A 26,648-nucleotide genomic window follows, 5' to 3' on the forward strand; every position below is an offset into this window, starting at 1 on the left:
TCCAGGTTCACCACCTCGAAAAAGCAAGTTACATAGTTAAAGATGGTGATATTGTTGCTGAAACCATGCTGATTGGTGGTGTTTATTACTTAAAGCCAAAGCCTAAAGGGCAAGCACAGGCAAGTATGCAAACTCCAAAAAGGCACAACGCAGACCCAGAGAGAGTTGTCCCAGAGAGAGAAAACATTACTGTGCCAAAGGCTCCTAAAGCCAACAAACAGACAAAACAAAAACGGGTTGCTCAAAGCAAGCCTGAGGGGCCTCATGAAACTGTTAATGTTGAGAATTCACTAACTGGTAAACCTTTACATTCCAGGTGTATTCACAAGTGGCACAGAAGATTGGGACATGCCAGTTTCCGTGTTCTTAGAAAGATGCCGGAGTTCGCAAAAGGTTTGGATCTAAAGGGGTGTAAGGTGTTTTTGGATTGTGCGGTTTGCAAAAAGGCTAAATCCAAGGCGGCTGCAATTCCCAAACACGCTACACGCCTGTCAACACGCATTTTTGATTTGGTACACACTGACATAGTGGGTCCTTTCCCACCAACACTTGGTGGCAGAAAGTATTTTTTAACAATTGTAGATAATCATTCTAGATATGGATTTGTATATCCTATGAGAGAGAAATCTGAGACCTTTCAGATCTTTAAAGACTTTGCAGCGTTTGTTTCTACACAATACCAAGTTCGCATCGCCAGAATCCAGAGTGACCGTGGTGCAGAATTCATGTCTCAGCGTTTCCAGGACTGGATGCGTAAGAATGGAATTCTTCATCAGACATCTGCTCCATATACACCGGCTCATAACGGAGTCGTAGAAAGAAGACAAGGGGTTCTACAAACCATGATGCGTTGTCTTCTAGAAGATGCCAATCTCAGTAACACATACTGGGGTGAAGCAATCAAATATGCAAATTACATTGTCAACCGTACTTGGAGCAGTGTAATCAATCAAACTCCTTTCTACATGCTGTATGGCTACAAGCCCGATCTCAAGAACCTCCATATTTTTGGTTCATATGCTATGGTGAACACTCCCTTAAGTCAAAGAAGAAAGGGAGGTATAGTAGCAAAGAGACTAAGATTTATGGGTATTGATGATAATTCAAAATGGTACAAATTCATTGATACTAAACATGTGATTGTCATTTCACAATCTGCTAATTTTGAGGAAGACATTGACTGGTCCAGGATTCATTCCAATGATCCTGAAGTTTATTTTCCTAGAGATGGTGTTCCAGATGCCACGCAGCCTGATGGCAATTCGCAGGCAGATATTCCTTCTACCAGTTCTTCACAAACTGATGTTCCGTCTTCGCAAGCCGCGGATGCTGATGCTAGCGACGAACGTGAGGACGATGATGATGATGATGAAGAAGAAGAAGAAGACTGGACTGATGTTCCTAGACGCTCCAAGAGGGCCACAAAAGGAATCCCTCCACAACGTTATTCATGGCAACTGACAAAGTCACCATTACCTTTGATTTGCAACGTTACTCTTCCTCCTGAGACATTCACACAAATCAAACAGCTCCCTGATTCAGAGCAAGACAAATGGTATGATGCAATGCAGGATGAAATGAACAGTTTAAAGAAACTTAATGTATTCACACCTACAAAACCTCCAGCAAACAAGAAAGTCATTGGCACCCGATGGGTCTACAGAATCAAGAAGAAACCAAATGGTGAGTCTTTATACAAAGCCAGACTTGTAGCTCAGGGTTTCGCTCAACATTATCCTGAGGACTACACAAATACTTACTCACCAACAGTCAGAACTGAAAGTGTAAAAATTGCCTTAACCACTGCAACTATTCTTGGTTTAGAAGTTTTCCAATTTGATGTGGACATAGCTTATCTACATGCAGACCTAGATGAAGAGATCTACGTGAGAAGCCCTCCAGGATTCCGAAAGCAAGAAAGGGATACCTGGTTCCTGAACAAAAGTCTTTATGGTCTGAAACAGTCAGGTTTAATGTGGTATTTATGTCTTACTGACAAACTAAATTCAATGGGCTTTATTAAGTCCGAAACTGATGAATGCGTGTTCACAAAAAGATCTAACAATGCATATGAGATAATTCTTGTTTATGTTGATGATATTGTTTATATTGGTCCAAATAAGAAAATGAGTGAGATTTTTGCTAAAAGTTTGCAGAGATACTTCACACTAAAATCTTTAGGACACATTAGCACTTATTTAGGTGTTCAAATTGAAAAGACACAGAAGGGGTTTAGTCTTTCACAAGAAGAGAAAATTGACCACATTCTACATCATTGCAACATGAAAGATGCTAGCACAACAAAGACACCCATGCAAACAGATTTTCACAACTTAACACATGAACCAAGTCCTGAGTTCGAGGATCAAACACTTTATCGTTCAGTCATTGGTTCACTATTATACATTAGTAGTTGGACCAGACCTCGTACTTAGCGTTAATCTTTTATCACGACACGTAGGTAAGGCAACACAATTTCATTGGTCATGCATTAAGAAGTTATTGAAATACCTAAAACACACTAAACACATGAAGTTATTGCTAGAACCAACACACGCTGATCAACCAAAGTTGATTTGTTTTGCTGATTCCGACTGGGCGAGCGACAAGAAGTCACGCAAAAGCACTTCTGGTTACATGATGTTCCTAAATGGTTGTCCTGTTTACTGGCAAGTGAGAAAACAGAGTTTTGTTTCATGTTCATCTACTGAAGCTGAATATGCTTGTGTTTCAGATGCTTGTAATTCTCTAACGTGGTTTGATGCTTTGATCACAGATATCTGGACACGTCCAATTCGACCAATCACCGTGATGGAAGATAATGTATCTGTGGTTTATATTTCTGAGTCACATTTTACAGGTTCTAGGTCCAGACACATTGACATTCGTTATCAAAACACAAAGCAATTAGTTAAGCAAGGTTTTGTTAAATTGCAATATGTTTCTACACATGATCAGATCGCAGACATGCTTAACAAACCACTTGCCGCAAATCAACACGAGTATCTGCGAAAGAAGATGTGCCTTAATTGATGATTTGATGACGTCAGCCCAGACTAGCAAAAGAAGGGGTGTCACGATGTTAAAAAGTTTGCTAGGCCTGAACTGAATGAATTGACATTCAAGAGTTAAACTAAGAAAGCTTTATTGCGCAGGTCATAAAACAAAATGTTATCTGAAAGTGATTTATTGCGCATGCGTTTACACATTCCAAAATTCCTTCTTCTTTGTTCGGCTGCCAACTTGGCAACCAGAGCTTTTTATTATCAAAATGTAACCAATTAGTTATTTTTTGTTTCATTTACTTTTATTATTTTCGTATTAAAGTTTGTTTATTAATTAGAATACTTCTTAAAGACTTATTTCTTTTCTTAATATCTCAAAAGATATGCGGAACGGAATCAGCCCGATCCATTGATCTCAGATATCAGGCATTTTTTCCCCTGACATCCTCCTTATCAAAGAAACTATACAATAAAGGAATTTGGTTTAGATGTTTGTTGCCAGAGGGAATGTTGATCTTCTGGGAGGGAAACAGAATTAGAATTAATACAGTGCAGGAGGCGGAAGCATTCATAAAAAAACATTTCCTCCCCCAGAGGATGAACACAGCGAAGGTAGTGGAAGGAACAGTAAGGTGCAAGACAAGAAGGAGGGGGGGCTGAGGCTTCCTCTGGGGACAGGGAGGAAGGAGCAATATCGAAAAGGCTCAGATCACAAAAATAAAAGTATTTGAAATAACAGCAATTGATGATATTCTAGAAAGTGACAAAGGAAAATGAATGAACACATGGTTGACAATATAGAATAAGACGTTGTTTTCTGCTTATCTTTTATCTTTTGTTTTTAAGATTGTAAAAATTGTGAGTTTTGGATCGATTTCTATCACTAGTGTGGGAGCTGCCAAAATGTTTTGTATATCCCCTTACCTTTCCCCATATATGTATAAAAACCAATAATTTTTTTGGGGAAAAAAAGTCATAAATATACAAATACACATATATAAAGACACACACATATGAAAATACTGGGCCTTGTATTATTAATTTGAATAGATAGTAGAGTCACATGGAAGATCCTAATATAGCTTAGTCTCAGGCAATTTAGAAATGTTAAGGTAGTAACATGCAATTAACTGGGGCCATTATTCAAGTGAAATAACATTACAACTACATGCTTTATACAAATATAGCTGAAATTTACCTTGTTCATTATTGTTTTTTTACTAGTGTTTTAATTTTTACAGGGGGTTTAATATAATAGAGTTAAAAAAAAAAACCACCTTAATTCTAAGTTTCTGAATAGTCATCAAAAGCCACCCCATAGCATCTATTTTAATAAATCTAACTGGATATTAAAGAAAAAGTAACCTTATCTACATCACATTTGTAATGTGCTACTTGCCTATTCATCTGGAAGGAATAGCAGTTTTCCCTGGGGAAAAAAATGACAATGCCCAGGCACATCTAGCAAACCCACTGAAATTGATGAAAAAGGATTCTGCCCGCAACTGCCATTTGGCTTTTAAGAGCAATGATTAATACAGAAAAAAATGAATTGCAAAGTGATTAGGGGGATTGCATTGAATGCAAGATATAACCTCAACCCAGCTTCATATTATAACCCTCGACCAAAACTATATCATCTTTTTATTATACTTCAGTTTGTTCTGCTTGATTGCATCATGTACTCTGCATGCAAAAATACATTCTGCTTTGCTTCAAGCATGGCAGTCTCCCCTTAGCATTTGCAAACTCTTGAGAATTCCAGAAGTCATTTGTAAGGCTACAAAATAATTTCAGTAGTAGAAATGAAGAAAATTGTTTTAAAAAGGGTAATTTTTAACATACATCTCTCTCCTTGCTGTTTCAAAATATAATCTTACCAAACGACCACAAGCTGTACTGATTTCACTGTACTGTACTGCACTGTACTGATTTCACTAGGTTTCCTCCTAGCAACTATGCTGTTACTGCACAGTGTTCTGTCTTCAGAATGCTGAATAAAATGCTGGAAATCTCCCAAGATTAATGATCTGAAGTATGAGTCTTCTTCACTATGTTAGAGTTATGGTATGCCACTTACCTATTCATTCAGGTTGAGAAACAGTTCCTCCAAGGCAAAATTCACAAAGATAACTTTGCTAGATTAAACCACAGCTTTCATTCATGATTGCTTTGAGATAAATCAGCAAGATACATATTAGATTACATGTAGCATATTAGCACACACCTCTGGAGATTGCGGGCTTGGCTTCAAGCAAATAAGATTTCCCTCTATTGTAAGATTGGTCAGCTTAGTACAGAGCCGCAGGTATTGAATCTGACTAAGATCTTCAATGTTGTTTCCTTCTAAATCTAGAATTTCGAGGTTCTCCAGTAGGCTAATTTGACTAAGGTCACCAATATTGTTGTAGGCTATGTAGAGTTCCTAAAGAAAATTGAATGACCCTTTCAATATTAAGGTGAAATGTGATATATTTAAAAAAAAGTCATAAACAATTAAGACATAGTAGTAAAAGGAAGTCTCCCAGCCTTTCTTATAAATAAGCAGCATGAACTTAATTTGCTTGATTGTTGTCATAGGCTTTTACTCCTAACATACAGTATATGGCTAATAAACATAAAATCTGAAATATGCCATGATTTATTTAATATTATGCAATAGATAATAGGAAAAATAGGAACTATGGCCTGTCCCCAGTATTGCAAAATTTAGAAGCTATGGTTTAAAATTTTAGTTTATTAAGAAAAGGAGACTATTTCTGGTTTGCTAATAATAAACCAGAAACCATGAGTAAAGTTGCCCTTTTAAAAAATATATCTTCTAGAAAAAGAGATCAAGTTGAAGCAATTTTTAATTCATAGAATAAACCACAGGCTTTTTTTTCACTTTCAGTTTATTGTGACTTGGCTACTGAATTAACAAATTCTAGGTTCTATTATAGCTCATAGAATTGCCAAAAGTCGAATACGACTGAATGGATGATATCATCACCATCAATACTTAAGACTTATAGACCACCCCACAGTTCTTTACAGCCCTCTCTAAGCGGTTTACAGAGTCAGCATATTGCCTCCAACAATCTAGGTCCTAATTTTACTGACTTCATAAGGATGGAAGGCTGAGTCAACCTTGTGCCCCATCAAGATTGAACTCCAGGCTGTGGGCAGAGTTTGCCTGCAATACTTCATTCTAACCACTGTGCCACCAGGGCTCCTTAATGATAATTAAGGTAAATCTTCAGGCCAAGTTGTTTTCCTTGTGATTTCACAAATACATTCATGTAGTTTTCTTAGGAGCAATAAGAAAGTGTTTGTCATTGTTTTCTTTGGAGACATGACTTCAACTTCCCAGCTTACATTTATAATACTTTTTAAAAATATTAAATTCGATTTAGACAAGGCAGTATTTTATGAACTAGATTTTACCTACATGTATACATTTTAAAAATGCAATAACTTTTTAAAAAGCACACCAAATCTCTGGGTTAAAAATACCCTCGTATAAAAGTGACTCATAGTAAAGAGCCTATTGTAGCAAAATTCAAGTTAAACACACAAAGGTTCGAGTTCATTATACAATACTACTTATGCAGCATTATCCAATATTTGTGTTCAGGATTAACACACAAATTCGAGTTAAGGATGGGCCTTGGGAATGGAACTTGGTCTTAAACAGGGAACTACTGTAAATTAACATGGATTTGATATCTAATTTCCTTCAAAGTAGTAAGGGCTATGCACTGTGTAAACTAGTCAAGCAAAACAACGTATTAAGTCTTTGACTCTTCTACCTTCAAAGAGAAACAGGAAGCGATCCCATCTAAATCTGGGAGCCCACAGCGAGCCATCCACAGGACTTGAAGACGAGGCAGTGCTGTTCCAAGGTCCCTTAAGAGAACAAACACCAGAATTCATCATTACCTATCAAACATCTGTTTTCTGAGCTTAGTTGTTGATGATGTTATCTAGTTTGGATAATGAAAGATTTGGAGTGTCCCTATCGGGAAAGTTTTAGTTAGTCTGAACTATGCATTGGCATTGGTTTAGACACTGACAAATCACCAGAATTTTAAAAATACCATTAGCTTTGGGGGAAGTATCAATATCATTAGAATTATTGTTAACACCCAGCACCAATACAAAAAAAATCCCATAGCAAGAAATGAGTTAAGATGAGCAGTGGCAGATTAAGGCTCACTGTTGCATTAAGCACTGACAAATGTTGGTGCCCCCCTCCCTTTGTACATACTGTACAAATTTTCATTGGGTTTTTCTTCTTCTCACCAACTTTGTGGTGCCCCCTTGGGCCTGGTGCTCTAAGCACGTGCTTAATGGTTAATACACCACTAAAGATGAGCAACTTTTCTAGCAATGAAGGGCGGATATAAACTTGCAATAATCTCAATGAACTTCACCTCCAAGTAAGCTAGTAGAGGGCAGAGCTGTGTATGACAGAGACAACCAGGATTATACTTTCCTGTGTAGTTATTTTTGTAGCCTGAAAGTATTTTTAAACTAGTTTACAGAGTAGTAGTATACACAGGGAAGCAGAAAGAAATTTCAGAACAAGGCACTGTAAAACCATGTCTATATTGTTTCCCAAAAAATAACACAGACATACATCCTTAGAAATTATGTCAAGCTCAACTTGAGGCAGACTTTACTTTTATGTCTATTCACAGACTACTAAATCTGGTACATTTCAGGAAATTGGTTGCAATAACATCATTTTTACTACATTATATTACATGAATTTTGTTTACTATGGTATCAAAATAATGGAATCTTTTACTGAATTCATAACTAAAACATGCGTGATTTATAAAATATAAAACTATTTCTAGCATTTATTTGGAATCCCAACATTTAATAATTGCTGAATTCTGGAAAAAAACAGGTTCTGATCACTCGCTGTATAACAGCTCTGGAACCGAGAGAGTTCACTGTGCCACAGACATCTGGGTGTGAGTCTCTGGGCGTGAGATGGGGCCCAGGGAGACAGTTGGGCCTGCTGATTGTATACTTGGCTCCTCGCTATACATCTGCGGCCCTGCCCGAACTCCTCGAGCTGATCGCAGAGATGGCAGTTGAGACCCCCAAACTGTTAGTTATGGGGGATTTCAACCTGCCGTCGATGGGAGAAGCATCCGAGGTGGTCCGGGAGTTCATGGCTTCCATGACAGCCATGGACCTGACTCAATTAATTCAGGGCCCCACGCACGAGGGAGGCCACACACTGGATCTTGTTTTTGTCTCTGGCCAGTGGACGAGTGATCTGGGAATAGGGGACTTAGTCATCACACCCCTGTCATGGTCAGATCACTCACTTCTCCGGCTTGACTTCCCTGGTACTACCCCCCACCGCGGGGAGGCGGAACCAGAATGTCCTAGATGGTTCCGCCCCAGGCGCCTGATGGAACCGGATAGGTTCCAGACGGAGCTTGGGCCACTTCCTGTCGACCTGACCCGCTCCCGGATGGAGGACCTGGTAGCCGCATGGAATAGTGCGGCCGCCGGGGCCTTAGACCGGGTTGCGCCTTTGCGACCTCTCCTGTGGCAAAGAACCACCCTGGCCCCTTGGTTTACCGAGGAGCTGAGGGTGATGAAACACCGCAAGAGACGCCTAGAGAGCAGATGGAGATCCTCTCGTTCCGAATTTGACCGAACACAGGTAAGAACCTATTTAAGGACATACCTTGTGGCATTGAGAGTGGCCAAACGCCGATACTGTGCCGCTCTCATTGCATCCGCAGACAACCACCCTGCCGCCCTGTTTCGGGTGACCCGCTCCCTTCTGTCCCAGAGGCCGCGGGAAGCCCCCTTGCAGGACAGGGCAGAGGAATTTGGGGAATATCTGCAGGATAAAATTGCTCAGATCCGGAGAGAATGGGTCTCCCTCAGTGATCCAGGGGGGACGTCCGAGGCTAGTCTTGAGAGACCATTCTGGGAGGAGTTTGACTCTGTTGCCACCGATGATTTGGACAGGTTGCGTGGGCGATTGCGAGCCACCACATGTTTATTGGACCCATGTCCCTCCTGGCTTGTACTGGCATCCTGGGAGGTCACACGAGGCTGGCTCTTGGGACTAGTGAACGCTTCGTTGAGCGAGGGGTTCCTACCAGCCGCCTTGAAAGAGGCGGTTGTGAGGCCCTTACTCAAGAAGCCTTCTCTGGACCCAACTGAGCTAGCTAATTATCGTCCTGTCTCCAACCTTCCCTTTTTAGCGAAGGTTGTAGAGAGTGTGGTGGCCATACAGTTCCCACGTCACCTGGAGGAAAATGATTATCTAGACCCGCGCCAGTCCGGCTTCCGACCTGGGCACAGCACAGAGACGGCCTTGGTCGCGTTGGTTGATGATCTCTGGAGAGCCAGGGATAGGGGCTGTTCCTCTATCCTGGTCCTATTAGACCTCTCAGCGGCTTTCGATACCATCGACCATGGTATCCTACTGCGCTGGCTGGAGGGGCTGGGGGTAAGGGGCACCGTTTTACGGTGGTTCTGCTCCTACCTCTCCGACCGGACGCAATGTGTGTTGGCAGGGGAGCAGAGGTCGACCCTGAGGCCACTCACTTGTGGGGTGCCGCAGGGGTCGGTCCTCTCGCCCCTCCTGTTCAACACATACATGAAACCGCTGGGTGAGATCATCCGTGGTTATGGGGTGGGATACCATCTGTACGCTGACGACACGCAGCTGTACATTTCCACCCCAAACCACCCCGAGGCCGTTGACGTGATGTCCCGGTGTTTGGAAGCCGTACGGGTCTGGATGGGGGACAATAGACTCAGACTCAACCCCTCCAAGATGGAGTGGCTGTGGCTACCGGCCCCCCGGTTCAACCAGCTGACTCCATCGCTGGCCATTGGGGGCGAGCAACTGGCCCCCGTGGAGCGGGCGCGCAATTTGGGCGTCCTCCTAGATGCCCGGCTGTCTATGGATGACCATGTGGCAGCCGTGGCAAGGGGGGCGTTCCACCAGGTTCGCCTGGTGTGCCAATTGCGCCCCCTACTGGACCGAGGTGCCCTTCGCACAGTCACTCATGCACTGGTGACGTCCCATCTGGATTACTGTAACACCCTCTACATGGGGCTCCCCTTGAGATGCACCCGGAGACTGCAGTTGGTCCAGAACGCGGCCGCGCGGGCAGTTATGGGGAGTACGAGGTACTCCCATGTGACACCTCTCCTGCGCGAGCTGCACTGGCTCCCTGTAGTCTTCTGGGTGCGTTTCAAGGTGTTGATCACCATCTTTAAAGCGCTCCATGGCACAGGACCTAGTTACTTGCGGGATCGTATCCTGCCCCATACATCCCTGCGACCAATTCGCTCTCACAGAGAGGGGCTTCTCCGGGTGCCGTCCACTAAGCAATGCCAGAGGGCGGCACTGAGGGGTAGGGCCTTCTCTGTGATGGGCCCAGCCCCCTGGAATGACCTCCCCCCCGACATTAGGACAACTACTGATCTCTGCTCCTTCCGCACGAAACTCAAGGCCCACCTGTTCCAACTAGCCGGCCTGGCTTGAATTATAACTACATTTTCTAATCCCCCTGGACTATTTTAAATTTTAAATTAAGTCTGACTTTTTGGGTATTTTAATTGTTTTAACCTTACTGTGTTGTTTTAACCTATGATTATTTATTTATGTACTGTAAATTGTTTTTGTATATACCTCCTCCTCGTCAATTGTTGTATATTGAATTGTACGCCGCCCCGAGTCCCTTTGTGAAGAGGGAGCGGCCTATAAATTGAATGAATGAATAAATAAATAAATAAATAAATAAATAAATAAATAAATAAATAAATAAATAAATAAACATCTTTCATTTGAAGGGGAATATTATCATATCCATTCTTGGTTTTATTATACTCAAGAGTTATATATTCCTAATTTTCCCAGTCCCTCTTTGTAGTATGTAATATCCCCAATCATCTTCATTAACTATCTGCACTAGTTTGCCTGAATCTTTCTTAAATGTGATATCCAGAACTGGACTCAGTATTCAATTTAGGACCTAACTACCTTTGGGTTAGAAGCTAAACTTCTGTTAATATAGTCTAAAAATATATTTTGCAGCTCATAATATTGTTGACTCATACTCATTTTGAAATCAATTACTGGTACTATTCCAAGATATTTTTCACAAGTGCTATTACAAAGCTAATGTTCTTAATTCTATGTCTATGTATTTGACATCTGATTTCTAAATGAAGAATTCTTTGCCTGTGTTAAATTTCATTCTATTTGAATCCATTTCTCTAACCTACCAAGAACATTTTGAATTTTATTTCTGTTGCCCTGCAAAATGAACAATTCCACCCAATTTGTGTCATCTATAAAAACCTCTGATATCTATTCATCCAAATTTCAGGCTCATCTGTGGTTATCCTATCACTAACGTCTTAAAACAGAGAATGCCACATGAGGCAAGGAGTCCATCCTTTAGATGACCAACAGGAAGGTGGATAAAAAGGACTTTAATCAATATCTTACTCCTAATCCATGTTCTGTATATTTGGAGTTTAAAACACCCAAGCATTCATAATGGGAGAGAGTTCTGCAAAGTCAGCAAGGAGCCACATCTCTGCTCAGTTTATTAAAACACAGAGAAAATTGTTACATAAAGCTTAAACCATGCAGGGAAAGAAATCCCAAAGATAGACTAAGGAATGAATGGGAATAATGTCCTTGCAAACTTCACAAAGCTGTTGCACTTCTATTAGAAATATGTGGTGCATTTCTTGTTAAATCTCATCTACACTAGAAATAACGTGGGTTAATTATTAAACAGAGACAATATGAGGTCATTATTCAATTTTTCTAGATTGTGCTGCTTTCTGCCTAGGCAATATTGGATAAACATTACAAATTCTGAAGGAAACCTAATTTTGCAAATGAAAGAAAATTAAGCATATTACTTTACAAACTACAGTTTATTCTGACTATAGTGGATTCTTTCTCCAGCTAGGTATAGAACACTAATCTTCTCTATGATAGGAATAATGAATTGACTGGATTCTAACTCACTAGAGTTATGGGTAAATTTTTAGATACTGCAAGATTATCTGCAGGGAAAAAAATAAAACAAAAACCTCTTAATATCTTTTTTTATACATTTTTTTTAATTTTCAAAGCAAACACAACACAAAGAATCCTCCTTTTTTACATACTGTAGAAAGTGTATCAGTTGGTTACCAAAAACTTTCGTGCATCTCTTCCACAGTCATCAATCATAATTCATATTAACTCAAGTATTTTAACTCAGATATTTATACATATTACCATCATCATATCTGCATTTTCATTTGACTACAATTGTTTAAACATCCTTCATCATAAAATATATCAAGATTTAAAACATAACCACATACTGGCATTTCATTTGCTATTTCTAAGATCCTCCAATAACACTGAATCCTTATGGCCTATTCTAGCTAAACATCCATAATATCTAGTAACAAAAAATTCTAATCCTCCTTACCAAATCACTGTTTATAATTTACATCCAGTTTCCTTATGATGCACCCATACATATATATTTTCCTTTGTATCATTATCCCTCCTTTATTTAACTGTATCATTCCCCCCCCAATAGTCAAAATTTAACTAAATTTAACTTAGTTCTTTTTTATTAGCCTTTATATATAACCAAAAAAAATTCTAATCTTCCTTTCATGGGTATCATTCAATTATTCATCTCCAATTATTATTTATCATAACAATACATAAGTATATATTATTATCATTATCAATTATTTATTTGACTATATCTATTGTCACTAAATTTCACTAAGTTTTACTAGTTTTAAATTATGCACTTCCATATATCAACCTGTATCTTTCCAGTAGCAAAACAGTCTCATGTCTTCTGCCATTTGTGGTATCAGTCCTCTAATCATCTCCTTAATCAAATTTGTATGGACTCCTCTTAGCAACTCTTTGCTTATTAAGTCTCTCATGTAATTTCGATGCCCTTCTTCTGTTTCCTTAATCACCTTATCTTTAATTGTCAGTGGTGTTATCAATGATGTTGCTAATAAAATTTCTCTTTAAATACATTTTTTTTTGTTTTTTCTTCTTCTGTATCTTGCCATCTGGGGTAGAATTCTCCTCCATTTAATTCTTCTTTCAGTGTTCCACTCTTTTCATTTCCAGACACAAACCAATCACCATAGATGTCAGTGGACTTAATTTCTTTATGGTCTTTTTCCTCTTCGTTTTTTAGGACTCTAACCTCCACTTCTTCCACTTGATAAACATCTCCAACTTCTTCATCATATTTTACTGTTAGATGCTCCAGGTTTTCCAACTTCTTCTCCGTTCTCTCAAATGTATTTGATAATTTCTGAATTTCTAACAATATCTTTTGCAGGCTTAAAATTTCTTTCTGCTGTTGAAGTTGTGCCATTATCTCCAGCTGACAAACACTGCTGCTCTGGCTTAGAAGGTTTTTACAAGATTAAGCATAAATTCACAATAAGGTCTTATTTTCACTTTTCTCTGGTTAAGGATATACTTCGAAGGAACATCTGTATGCTTTTCTTGTTATCACTCTCTATAAACAAACAGTGAGACCTTGAAGTGCCAAACCAGAATAATCAGTGAGGAAAGTAAGAGTATTTTGTTTCCAATACACAAACCTTCAGCCTCCGAGCAGCAGCGTTTTTCTTTCCCTCTGTTGTAACAATTTTCTTTGTTTCCTTTTGTATCTTCTTTATATTCCAAGTTAAACAAAAGGCAAATTCTTGAATGAGTTAGAGAAGAAAAGGGGAAAAACACCCACAGTAATGAAGAAGTAGGATTTTAGTCCATAGGTTACAAAGAATAATAATAGAAGAAGAAAAAATAGAAGAAAAAAACAATCCATTTGTTTTAAAAGGCTTGCATAAATTCCATCCATGAACATAGCATTTAAAAAGTAAGATAACCCACTGTCCAAAACCATTCAAAGCTTAATTCTGCTTGTTTCTTCTGTTCTCAAATTTAAATTAACTTTACGTTTTTTATAGGCAGTCTCTTTTAAAACGGCAAAAATTCCTCACCAGCTGGAAACACTTTTTCTTTCAGTATCCTTCCATTTTGGAGCCGCCCCGACTTCATCAGCCTAATGGCTGGATATTTTGTCACCGTCTTGAAAAACTTCTCTTGGATCAATCAGGAACTTTGCGATGTCCCTGAGATCAGCAAGACATATTCTTCCTGTTCACCGTCTCTGCGGGATGGTTTAGGTCCGATTGGACCACCCAGCCGCAAAAGTATCGGCTGCGGTCTCGGAGCATCAAGACCGCACATCCGTATCGTTGCAATGTTGGCTCCTCCTCCAAAAAACTCTTAATATCTTTTAAATCTATAAGAGTAATTGATTACTAATGTCCAAGAATTATGCATAATAATTTATGCTTTTGTAGGCTGGATATATCCAGGTACATAATGTAATATATTTGCATACAGTATTTTTCGGAGTATAAGACGCACCAGAGTATAAGACGGACCAAAATTTTGAAGAGGCAAATTTAAAAAAAAAAGTTTTTGCACTCTGCAGATCTCCCAAAAATGGCCCGTTTTTCACGAAAATGGGCCCATTTTTTGTCAAAAAAGGGCACGCATAGCCTTTAGGAGACTTTTAGAGTCTCCTGCAGGCTGCCTCCCCAAAACAAGCAAAATACGGCCCATTTTTCATGAAAACAGGCCCATTTTTGTCAAAAAAAGGGCATGCATAGCCTTTAGGAGGCTTAAAGAGTGCTCCTGAGGGCTGGGGGGGGGGGCACAAATGGCCCATATTTCATTCGGGGAGAGGGGGCGGTCTAGAAATCTAATAAATTAAATTAATTCATTCATTCATTTTTCCCCTCCCCAGCCCCCAGGAGCACTCTGGAAGTCTCCTAAAGGCTATGCATGGCCATTTTTGAAAAGGGGATGGGGTTTCAGGAGGCCAAAAATGCTGTATTCAGTGTATAAGATGCACCCAGATTTTCAGCCTCTTTTTTGAGGGAAAAAGGTGTGTCTTATACTCTGAAAAATACGATAGTTTACGGTTTAAGATTTAAATCTTAAATCACTACAGTTAAAGAACAAACTTAATCAAGCTTTTCTTATGTACAAAATATAAAAAGTGTAGTCAATTTCTCGGAAGTAGAAAGAAATGCTGTAAGTAGTTAGAAACTTGAATATTACTTCTGACTTAACTTTCTGAGTTATTATTTCTTACCTCACAGATGTAAGTATACTTCCATTCAGTTTTAGTTGTTTCAGATTAGGGAGATAAGAACCTGTAAAATCAGGGGGGAGAAAACAAATATAAGGAAATATATATGTTGTAATCCTTTCAAACATCTAATTTCAATTATTTTAATTTCACAGTTTGTACATTTGTTTACCATGACATTTGACTGATTTCTGATGTCTAATGGGTTTTTTAAAAAAAGAAATGATGCATTCTACGTCCAACTATATTTTAGGCCACTAGTAACTGACATAAAATATAACATTTCCCCATTACTGAACTTGTTTTGCAACTCTTTTTAGGATTGTTGTAAAGCACGTCACCATGGTTTTAAATAATTCACATGGTCATTAAGTGAACCCTGTAGTTTTTTGGCAAATCCAGAATACCAGTTTAGTGGATTTTTTGCCGTATTCCATGGAAAATGACAAAAAAGTAACAAATTGTATTTACTATATTTTTTGGACTATAAGACGCTGTGGACTATAAGACACACATTAGCTTTAGAGGAAAACAAGAAAAAAAATCTGCCTCTGCCTCTCAGCATCCATCCAGTATTCATCTGGCTAGCGTCCTTGCAGCAAACAGCAAACAGCCTGGTCAGTTTTAGCACGTTATCGCAGCTCCAGCACATGGCTCGTCAAGGCTCTGCTTCATTGCATCCACCACCGGTCAACTGAGCTGAGCTGCTGCTGCCCCCAGGGAACACTGGTGCCTTCGCTGCCGAGCAGCTGATTGGTGATTGGATTTGCCTCATGGAATACTACTGATCAGCTGTTCTAGGTGGCGGGGATTGCCACCGCCCATTCGCCGCCAAATGGGCGGTGGTGAAAGAGTGGTGGCGGCAGCGATAGGTGGCAATCCCCGCTGCCTAGAACAGCTGATCAGTGCCGCACCAGCTCGCCTCCCTCCCACTGCAATATTCGCTCTATAAGATGCACAAACATTTCCATCCACTTTTGGGGGTGGAGGGGAAGTGCGTCTTATAGTTAGAAAAATACGGTATATGTCTGAAGACACTGATCATAACTGATCATAAATGTGAGTCAGTCGCCAACTGCCCAAAATGGATCATATGACCCTAGGAGGTATTTGTGGCAGTCATAACTCTGAAGATGGGTCATAAGTAGCTTTTTTAGCAATAGCACTTACTCATATACCGTTTCACAGTGCTTTACAGCTCCCCAACAAACTGGGTCATCATTTTACTGACCTCGGAAGGATGGCTGAATCAACCTTGAGCAGGTCAGGGTCGAACTCCTGCAGTGAGAAGTGAGTTAGCCTGCAGTATTGCATTCCAACCACTGCACCACCACGGCTCAATATAGCTTAAAACTTCACTGTAATAGTTTTTAAGTGACTAGTCGTTAAGCAAAGACTACTTGTAGGTATAACTGCTGTTGTGCTATTTTGTACAAAGAGAAGGAAAGTGGACATAATAGTTCTTAAACATGCAACTTGGCTAACTGCCAGCTGGCTTGGAATCTTCTCAGCACATCCCTTGAGTCCCATGTTGAGAACAGATATTTGTGGGTTATTGCCTATAATAAGTTGTAGTTTCATTAGTATTCTCTAAACATTGAAATTATTTTAAAATCCTCCTTTTAATTGTAATTCCATGCCAAATCCACTAAAAGTGGCAATTGGGAAATATTATATTAATGCTGCATTGTAATTGACATCTATAGTTAGCTTTAAAAATTATTTTAATTCTTTCTCTGGAATATGAAAGATGCCCTCCCCCGTGAACAAAGTAACTTTTTCCGATATAAAAGTACTTTTTGCTAGAAAGTGTGATGTACACAACAAAATTAATTCATTGGCTTATAGTCTCTGAATCATTAAACATTTTAGAATGTTGCAGAATTTTCAGAAAAGTAGTAGTAACCTACCATAAATATTTAATTAATATAGATTTTTCAGAAATTTTGTCATCCTTCTAATTTTGCTCTTCTAACCCACACAGTTGACTCCCTCCTTTCTTTTCCTTTCCATTTCTCCCTCAGTGTCATTTCTGTGATGTTCTTATTGCCTCAATTTGTATTCTCTCAAGAAAACTGGGGGAAAAAACCTGATATGCCACTTGCTACTCATATCTTTCTGATTTTTTTCTATAAAAGCACACCTTGATATGGACTATATTACATTCAGAAAAGAATGTAAGCATGATGCATAATTTGTATATCACTAACCAAAGAAACTTGTTCATTAGCTATATTTATACTGCCAGCATAATGGCCCTTATAGAATACTTTATTTCGCCAAGTGCAATTAGACACACAAGGAATTTGTCTCCAGTACAATAGATCTCAGTGTACATGCAAAACAAATAACAAATAATCATCATCATAATAATGATACCAAGAAGAGAACGTAGAAGAAAAGATAAGGATAATAGTAATACAGCCATACTACATGGGTAAATATAATAAGACAATATTCAGTAGAGTGATGGCATAAGGCAAAAAACCTGTCTCTGTGTCTAGTTGTTTTGGCATGCAATGACCTATAACAGCATCCCAAACGCAGGAGTTGAAACAGTATATGTCCAGGAAGTGAGGGTCTGTAGATATTTTCTCAGCCCTCCTTCTGACCCGCTTAATGGAAGGCAGTCTGGTTGCAATTATTATTTTCTGCAGTCCTAACTATGGTATGTTGGATGCAATGGCTCAGTGGCTAAGGTGCTGAGCTTTTTGATCAGAAAGATCAGCAGTTCGGCAGTTCAAATCCCTAGTGCCGCGTAATGGAGTCAGCTCCCGTTACTTGTCCCAGCTTCTGCCAATCTAGCAGTTCGAAAGCACATAAAAATGCAAGTAGAAAAATAGGAACCACCTTTGGTGAGAAGTTAACAGTGTTCTGTGCACCTTCGGCATTTAGTCATGCCGGCCATATGACCACGGAGACACCTTCAGACAGCGCTGGCTCTTTGGCTTTGAAACGGAGATGAGCAGCGTCCCCTAGAGTCGGGAACGACTAGCACATATGTGGAAGGGGAACCTTTACCTTTTTAACTATGGGATCTGTTGAAGTCTGTACCTGTCCTGTTTGGTTGCTAACCAAACCAGACAGTTACAGAAATACAAACGACAACAATTCTTCTGTAGAACTGTATCAACAGCTCCAAATGCAGTCTGAGCCTTCTGAATTGATGCAGGAAGAACATCCTTTGTTGTGCTTTCTTAATGATGGTTCTAAAGCTAGGTGTTCATTTCAAATCCTGGGAGAGTATAGAATCCAAAAACTGTTTAAAAATGTCTTTAAAATGAAACTCTGAAACATTCTGTGGCAAAAATGTAAGAATTCAGACAATCTGAAGGGAGGATGCTTTTTCACAGAGCTTCAGTAGGTCATGCTTTTCTACAACTATTTGCTTATTATTGTCACTATAATGACACTTATGATAGGATTATATGAGCCCTTTCTAGAACAATGTTATTCTTAAGGCAATACTTTTTTAAATTAATGCTTTTAATATTGAGATATATTCTTTATGCTCACTGAATGAAAGGTTTGTATAATCTTAGACAGAATAAAATTTTCTCTCACCAAAATTTCCCAGACTATTCTCTCTGGTGTTTACACGCATCTCGAGGGCCTTCAGTTGCCGCAGATCATCTAGCCCTGTCAATGCTTTCTGCAATAATAAACAAAAAGATAAATATATGCTCTGGGTCTTTTATCACAGTACTTCAAGAAAAAACTCTCTTCCTAAAATTTATCCAGAAACAGAAAATTTAGGAAGTCAAATATTAGTTTGAATTCTAATTCCTGCATTAACTTTTAATATAACACACGAAGGCAGATATGTCTATGTAATACCAAAAATATTATTAAAGAAAACAACTGCTCTATAGTCATGCTGCTTGGGTAAAGGCTAGGTTTCCTAGCAATATGAGAATTTAAAAATACAGAATAAAATTAATAAAACATATACAAAATTATTTTCAATTAAAAACCTGGTAAGAGAAATGCTACTATTTCACCAGTAACAGAAATAAAAGCTACTTCTTTAATTATAATAATTGCTAATAGGAGTACTTAGAAAAATAATAATATTGAAGCAAGTTGGGTGGAGAAAGAAACTTCAACTCTTTATTTTCTCCATTATTTATGTACATAACTAAAAGGAATATTTAGCCACATATACATATACTTTGTTAAAATTTTAACAGCAATACCATATATGAAATTAATAATAATAAAATTTATAAAACATATAAATCACACTGCTGAGTTCTTAGAATGTAATAACCTCACAATTGTTTAGCAACAGCTTTTAAAACAAAATGTTAATATTTTATCTCCAAATAAATGTTAGAACAGGGGTCCCCAGCCCCTGGGCTGTATCCCACTAATGGGCTGCAACTCGTTTGGAACTGGGCTTAAGCAGCGGGCAAGCATGCACGTAACTCCACTTGTGTGAGTAGTGGCGCTTGCACTCATATGCAAAGCTCCATTTGCATGAGGATTGAGTGCGCGCACCTACCGCTTCGGCAAATGGAGCTGTGTGGACAAGCATGTGTGCCTGCTGCTTGCACGGAACCATCCCATCTCCCCCCAGCTGGTCCGCCAAGCGAGAAAGGTTGGGACTATGCTAGAACTTATAGCAAAGTTTTCAAGTTATGTGCATTTTTTAATTGCTAATTCATTTTCTAACCAGATATACAGGCCATGAAATTTTCTACTTCAGTAGAGTTTGGCACTTTCAAAGTTGTATATTTATCTTTCGGGTGATTTCTCTAAAAAGAAGTGTACATTACAAGTGTATTGTAATTATACTGCCTGTTGCTCAACATTTCCAATATCCCAGTAAAAATATTTTTTTCTCTACACATTAATGATTTTATTTTCTTTAATTGCAGCATTCGGATCTTATAAGTTAGATTTATTTTTTTCTTCATATTAAGTAATAGAGCCTAAACCCTTGTGTAGATTAAGAATACAGGGGTGAATATGCTAATTTGTATCATACTTATTTGCATAAGACTTTTTTCCCCTAGGAAACACATCAGTTTCTTGCAATTGCTTGAAACAAATATTTACATAACTAAATAAGTAAATAATCTCACCCAAATCATTCATATACTATACAACAGCCAGTAAGTTATTTTATACATCTGCACTGAAAGCGTAATAAGCATATTTCCTGGCAAATAAGTGTTACTGTCAGACAACTCTATTTTGCCTTGTTGTGTAAGCTAGTTCTTATAATGTCAAGCCATGACAAGAACCGTGATGGCGACATGTGGAGCCATTTGTTAGGGCACGCGAGGCATTGCCCTTTCAGCTCCAGTGCGCATATGCACACTGGCCAGCTGACTTCGACCTTCTTTTGAGGCTGTTTTTTGTGAAAAACCGACCCTACGGGCAAACCGGAAGTTTAGGAACAGACTTCCAATTTGTCCGTAGAACCATTTTTCAACCTGCAGGGCCTTCAGGAGGCTTCTCTGAAGGCTCCAGAGGGCAAAAACCGGCCCTACGAGCAAACTGGAAGTGACTTCTGGTTTGTCCATAGGGCCGTTTTTCGCCCTCCGGAGCGCCTTCAGGGAAGCCTCCTGAAGGCTCCAGAGATCAAAAATCGGTCATATGGACAAACCGGAAATCACCATTCCTGAACTTCTGGGTTTCCTGTAGGTCTGTTTTTCGCCCTCTGGAGGCTTCAGGGGCCTTGGGGGGAACGGGCTGTTTTCACCTCCCCAGGCTCCAAGAAAGCCTCTGGAGCCTGGGGAGGGTGAAAAAAGTGTACCAAAAGCGGGTGGGTACTGGTCATGTGCGCATGTGGGTGGGTGCGTGCATAGCATTATGGGGGTGGCACACCCACACATGACCCCGCTGCACTCCCCCCGCTTTTGACACGGGAGCCAAAAAAGATTAGCCATCACTGCTCTGGGGCGTATGGGTAATCGTTGGAAAAATGGGAAAACATATTTTTACTGTTACATGGATAAGGCAATAATAAGACAATCTGTAAGGTTAGGATCTCTATTTTTGCTATTTCTCAGTAAAACACCTTGTCCAGTTTAAACTTTGTTTTGTGTTATACACTAAGAAATGCACTCAGCATTAGAAATCATAAGACACTTACGTAAGACATGTTTAGTGTTTTAGCATACCCACAAAAAACATCCAATGCAAACCAACAAGGGAGAAAACATGAATATTCAGGGATTAACAGATCTGGGATAGAAAATAATTGAAAACTGGAGTTGTATTCCATGTGGAACTGGTGCATAATTCAGAATCTTTCTCGATACTTGATTCCCTGTGGTCAGGAGGGTCTTCGCACCTAACCATCTTGTGCTTATTTTACCCATGTAACACTTCTACTTTGCGAGCTGCACTGATTACCAATGGAGCTTGGGATGCAATAAGAGTCCACTCGATTCCATGTGTGTATCTTGCTCCCTTCCTTGCTATCTTTATTAATTTTAAATCAATGTTTAATATTTATTATTTCAATATTTTTAATGTTTTATCTTTTGCTTTTGCTTGGTTATAAGGCTCCTAGAGTCACCTCTAGGTGAGATGGGTGGCATATACATTTAATAAATAAATATAATATATTATCACCTCTAAAACCCTTCACAGTTTAGGATCCAATTATTTATGGGACTACCACTTTCTTATTCTTTCTACCTAGCATGGTTGGCTTTCCCCAACTCTCATCCATAAAGCAATGTCCTTTTGCAAGTCCAAGGAAACAGACCTTTTCTCTGTGGCCGTATCTGCCCTATGGAACAGCATTTCTCTAAAACTCACTACTTTTGCAAATCTTTAAAGATCTAGCTTTTCCAACAAACTTTGGAGAGCAGGATTGATTACGATCTATTTCTTGCTATTAAATTGAAGTTCTGTTTAACTTCATCAGTTTGTTTTGTCTTCCCCAATTTGCTATTAATTTCCAATGTTTATTCTTATGTTTTAATTCTAGTACATAATACATAACTAGAGTATCCCTTGTGATTAAGGTAGCATACAAATTAATTTAATGCACAAATAAATACCAGTACATACAATCTCACTTCATCCCTGGAATTGGCAACTGGGTATGGGAATGTCCAGATAGTGCTGTCATCTAATTCTTTCAGAATGAAGCTTTTTGATCATTAGCATGACTAATATATTTTAGCTAGAGAGCATCCTATCAAGGATTTATATTGTCAGCACACTCAGAGTATGCCACAACTCCTAAAATGAAATCTAGTTCCAGAGGCCAGCAATCTCCCTGCATTGGTCTTCATGATTTGGGTTCAAATCAACCAACGTGATCCAGCTCTATATTACATTCCAGTTAAAACTTGTTTCCAGCATCCCACTTCAGTTTTCAGCAGCAACAACAATCAATCAATATGATAACAATAGGATTTATTGCTAAATTGCTTTTGTGTTACAGGCCCCCAACTATTTATCTTATAGCACATGGCCTTCATCCGTTACTGGATAATCTGTCCTTGATTTCTTACAACTTCCCATCACTGTGCAATTACAATCGCAGTTGCACTGCTGCCATGCTGTCTAATTGTGACTTGTGTATTTGCATATACCGAGCTAAATAGCACCCTTCTTTTTTTCCAGAAAGCTTCACCAATTATCTATTTTTGAACTTGTTCAGTTTGCCTGTGGCCTCCCTGTCAAATTCATTTACTTTTATTACCCAAAAATAAATCTCTGCCAAGAGGGAAAAGGAAGTGATTTTAAATAATGGACATGGCTTGCCAATAAAAATGTTGTTTTTCCCTACTGATGATTGCAGAGCACAGTTAACTGTATATACCCAAGCTTCCAACAGCAAACTAGGCAAATGATATTGACAGAAAAACATTAATACTTTTCACCGAGGGAGGGAGAAAAGGAGCAGAACAAAGTATATTGAAATCACTAATTCAGTTATTGCATGTTAGTTATGAGAAAAATGTATTACTAAATATTATCATTAAATTTTAAAGGCATTGTTGTTGTTAGTTGCAAAGTTGTGTCCGACCCATCATGACCCCATGGATAACGTTTCTCCAGGCCTTCCTGTCCTCTACCATCCTCTGGAGTCCATTTAAGCTCACGCCTGCTGCTTCAGTGACTCCATCCATCCACCTCATTCTCTGTCGTCCCCTTCTTCTTTTGCCCTCAATCTTTCCTAGCATTAGGCTCTTCTCCAGTGAGGCCCTCCTTCTCATAAGGTGGCCAAAGTATTTTGAGTTTTATCTTCAGGCTCTGGCCTTCTAAAGAGCAGTCAGTTAAAGGCATATTTTGTATTAATAAGCTAAATGCCTTCAGCAATGGAAGCGCACAGCCAGTTTATGCTAGTCAGTTTCAGCACAACCCGTTCATAGGATTACTGTTGTAGGAAAAGAAATTAGAGAGGAGGTATGCTAACTTGAGCTCTGAAAGAAAAGGCAGGATATGCTCTACATTTATCAAGATAATGGAAAAAATGCCATGACTGGGTTTCATGGAAGACAACAAACTATAAGAGTGAATAGATTCTGATAACTGGAAATCTTAAGAATGTCATACTTTGCAACCCATATTGTTCCCTAGTATAGGTCTTCTGCGTGAGCAGGAGGTTGGACTTGATGACTTCCAAGGTCCGTTCCAACTCTGTTACTGTTAACTGTTCCTGATCATTTGCTATACTGATATGATGGGTCTTGGACTCCATCAATGTATGATGGTCACTACCTTAATATCCAATTTAAATAAGAGCATGAGTAAGAAATCATTTTTGCAAGTAGGTCTACATTTTGAATGTCTGCACGGGACACATATTATTAAATTTAAAATTATTTCGAAAACAGTATTTTTACTTTTAGAATTGCTCACCAAATCACTGATGTCCAAATTTAGCTACTGTTATGTGGACGGTCTGAATACTGAGCATTTGATTCATAATGGCATTGTTTTTGTTCCAGAAAATACAAGAAAAGATATGAAAACAGAAGGAAACAGTGGCAGAACAATGCAGCTAGGTGAGTGATGAGTTGGAAGGTTACATGCATGACATCTGACATTTGATTTAGAACACAACTCAGTAAATAATTGTAGTAGTTATGGATATAGAAGGCCAAATGTAATGGAAATTCTGAACAACATTCTCACACTCTGGATCCCTTAAATTGCACTTTTTAAAACCAGCAATTTATGTTATACATATTTGCTTTAGAAATTGGAATTAAAAAAGGTTGCTAGTTTAATAAAGATGTTGACTATATATAGCATCTCATTTATTTTAGCATTTTTCTCAGCTGCATTTCTTTTGGCTTCCTAAGCAACAAGTTTATTTACTTTGCATCAACAGACACAAGGGGAAATGGTTTTCATCTATATGAAACTTCATTTTTTCAAAATAAAGAGAATTTCCCCAATTACGTGCCTTAAAAAAGGAAGGCAAAGGATTTCTCAAACTCTTTTCCCACAGAGAAAATTACATACTGGTTTGTTGTGCCTGATTCACAACAAAGTACAAGCTATCAACTAAGAACCCTATGGCCAAGGACATAAATTGCACCTTAGGATTTTTTCAGGCTTTAATTAGTTAACCAAATAAAAATGCTTGATACAATAGATTTTTTTTTAAAAAGGTGAACTTTAGCCCCATTCTTTTCAAAGAGAATGCAACATTATTGTTTTATGAACACAAAACATTTAAATATTAAAAGAATGTGAATGTTTACTAATTTGCTGAACAGAGACGATCACCCACAAGAGAAGCTCTGAAAGAACACTAAACGAGCTCAAACACATTGCAGCAACCTTGAACATCACAAAAAGGAAATAGAATATCTACATAACACCTTCCAATAAAATGGATATTCACACAACTTTATCATAAAGTGCATAACCACTTAATCCACTACAACACAAACAGCACAAACTATGAAAAGGATAACGTCACCGCCCATCAAAATCATCTCAGGAACAACCAACAGTCATGGCGTCACTGTAGCACACAAAGCAACTAAAACTTTCCAAAATATCTTAAGTAACCCAAAAGACCCAGAATTCCCAGAAGAAAAAACAGGTACAATATATAGTGTAAGGACTATAACAGCCATTATGTAGGACAAACAGGCAGAACTCTAGCAGAGGGCAACTATGAATACCAACTAGCGGTTTAGAAGACATGATGAAAACTCTCTAATCAAACAACACATGAACTGAGTTAACCATAATTTCAATTGAAAAACCATGAGCATGCTAGACAAAGTTAACTCCAAAAACACTAGAGAATTCCTGGAAGCTTAGCAGTCAGACAAATCAGCCATCAACTGGGACATAGAGATAAATAATATCTACATATCATTCAAAAGAGCTAATCAAAAACTACAGAGCTGAAAAAGCTTCTTGCATGAGAAGCGTCTTCTAAGAAAAACCAAGAAAGTCCAGTTGCTTCTTGAAAAAGCACCTTTGGGACAATTTCTGCAAGCAAACAACCAAGCTCAGAGAGAACAAAAATCCTACTGAGAAAACAGTTGCTTGGATCCAGCAAGAGCTTGTTGCTAGTGAAAAAGTTTCAGCCAACAAAAAGAGTTTGTTGGCTGAAATGGGAGGAGAAATGTTAATTATCCATTTCTGTTCATTTTGCGATCCTCAACATCATTCTAAAATGTATTCTGGTGACTGAGGTTACTCCAGAACATTATAGCATTGGAGCCTGACAAAGAAAAACATCACCTCACCTTCTAACTTGCTAGCAAGAATGAGCTGCATAGAATTACGCAGGGAATGCGTCTGTGGACAGAGATGAAGTTAGATCTTGCCCAGTATTCTGGAGTGTTCTTACTTAAACACATGTGGATGAGGAAAATACTTCAAGTTAGCAACATAACGTAAGGCCAACATGAAATTATTTCTTAAAAGCTGTTAAGGAGTACAAAACATTTTTAAAAAGAGTAACTAGTAGAACTATTCAGATATTCCAGATAAGTTATTTTAAGATAGGTTAATGCTATTAGCATGGTAAACAAAATCATAAACATAAACCATTGGTGTATCATATTTACAAATTTAATTTTATTAAAAGATTCCCTAATTTGAGTCTTTAATAACTAAATAGAAATTGGTATAATATAAACTGGATTTCATGATTTCCAATCACTCAATCTGAACAAATTTATAGTTATGAAAAAAGCAAATTATTCAAAACAATATTTAGTGGCTAACTGCAATATCTTCAGATATGCCAAAGTAGTGCAATGGTCATTAATGTATCTAATATAGATACAATAACATAGTATATACTCACCAGCTTGTGAGGAGAAAGATATTCATCCACAAGTAGCTCTTCATCTTCTTTAATAGATGGATTGGGGTTCAGGAGACCTTGCCAGCCGAGATCTGTAACCCTAACTGTTGCTGAACCTGGTCTTGAGGTTCTATCTAGTTTCCAGTTTAGCTTCATTTCAGAATGCCCTAAATGTTAAAACAGAAG

The 26,648-nt window shown here is 38.6% G+C and overlaps 1 protein-coding gene across 3 annotated transcripts in view; it reads right to left on the bottom strand.

The window, feature by feature from the left end:
- Nucleotides 1–26,648, bottom strand: part of LRRC56 (leucine rich repeat containing 56) — a 62,042-nt gene that overhangs the window by 21,100 nt on the left and 14,294 nt on the right. For all 3 annotated transcript variants that reach the window (XM_081936027.1, XM_081936025.1, XM_081936026.1), the window contains exons 3-7: nucleotides 26,463–26,629; nucleotides 18,770–18,857; nucleotides 15,209–15,269; nucleotides 6,797–6,893; nucleotides 5,233–5,430 (exon numbers count right to left, since the gene is read on the bottom strand). In XM_081936027.1, the coding sequence (XP_081792153.1) occupies nucleotides 5,233–5,430; nucleotides 6,797–6,893; nucleotides 15,209–15,269; nucleotides 18,770–18,857; nucleotides 26,463–26,629 (611 nt within the window). The remainder of the gene's footprint in view (nucleotides 1–5,232; nucleotides 5,431–6,796; nucleotides 6,894–15,208; nucleotides 15,270–18,769; nucleotides 18,858–26,462; nucleotides 26,630–26,648) is intronic.

Source organism: Natrix helvetica (genome assembly GCF_964273705.1).
Source record: "Natrix helvetica genome assembly, chromosome: 1".
Lineage (NCBI taxonomy): Eukaryota > Metazoa > Chordata > Lepidosauria > Squamata > Natricidae > Natrix > Natrix helvetica.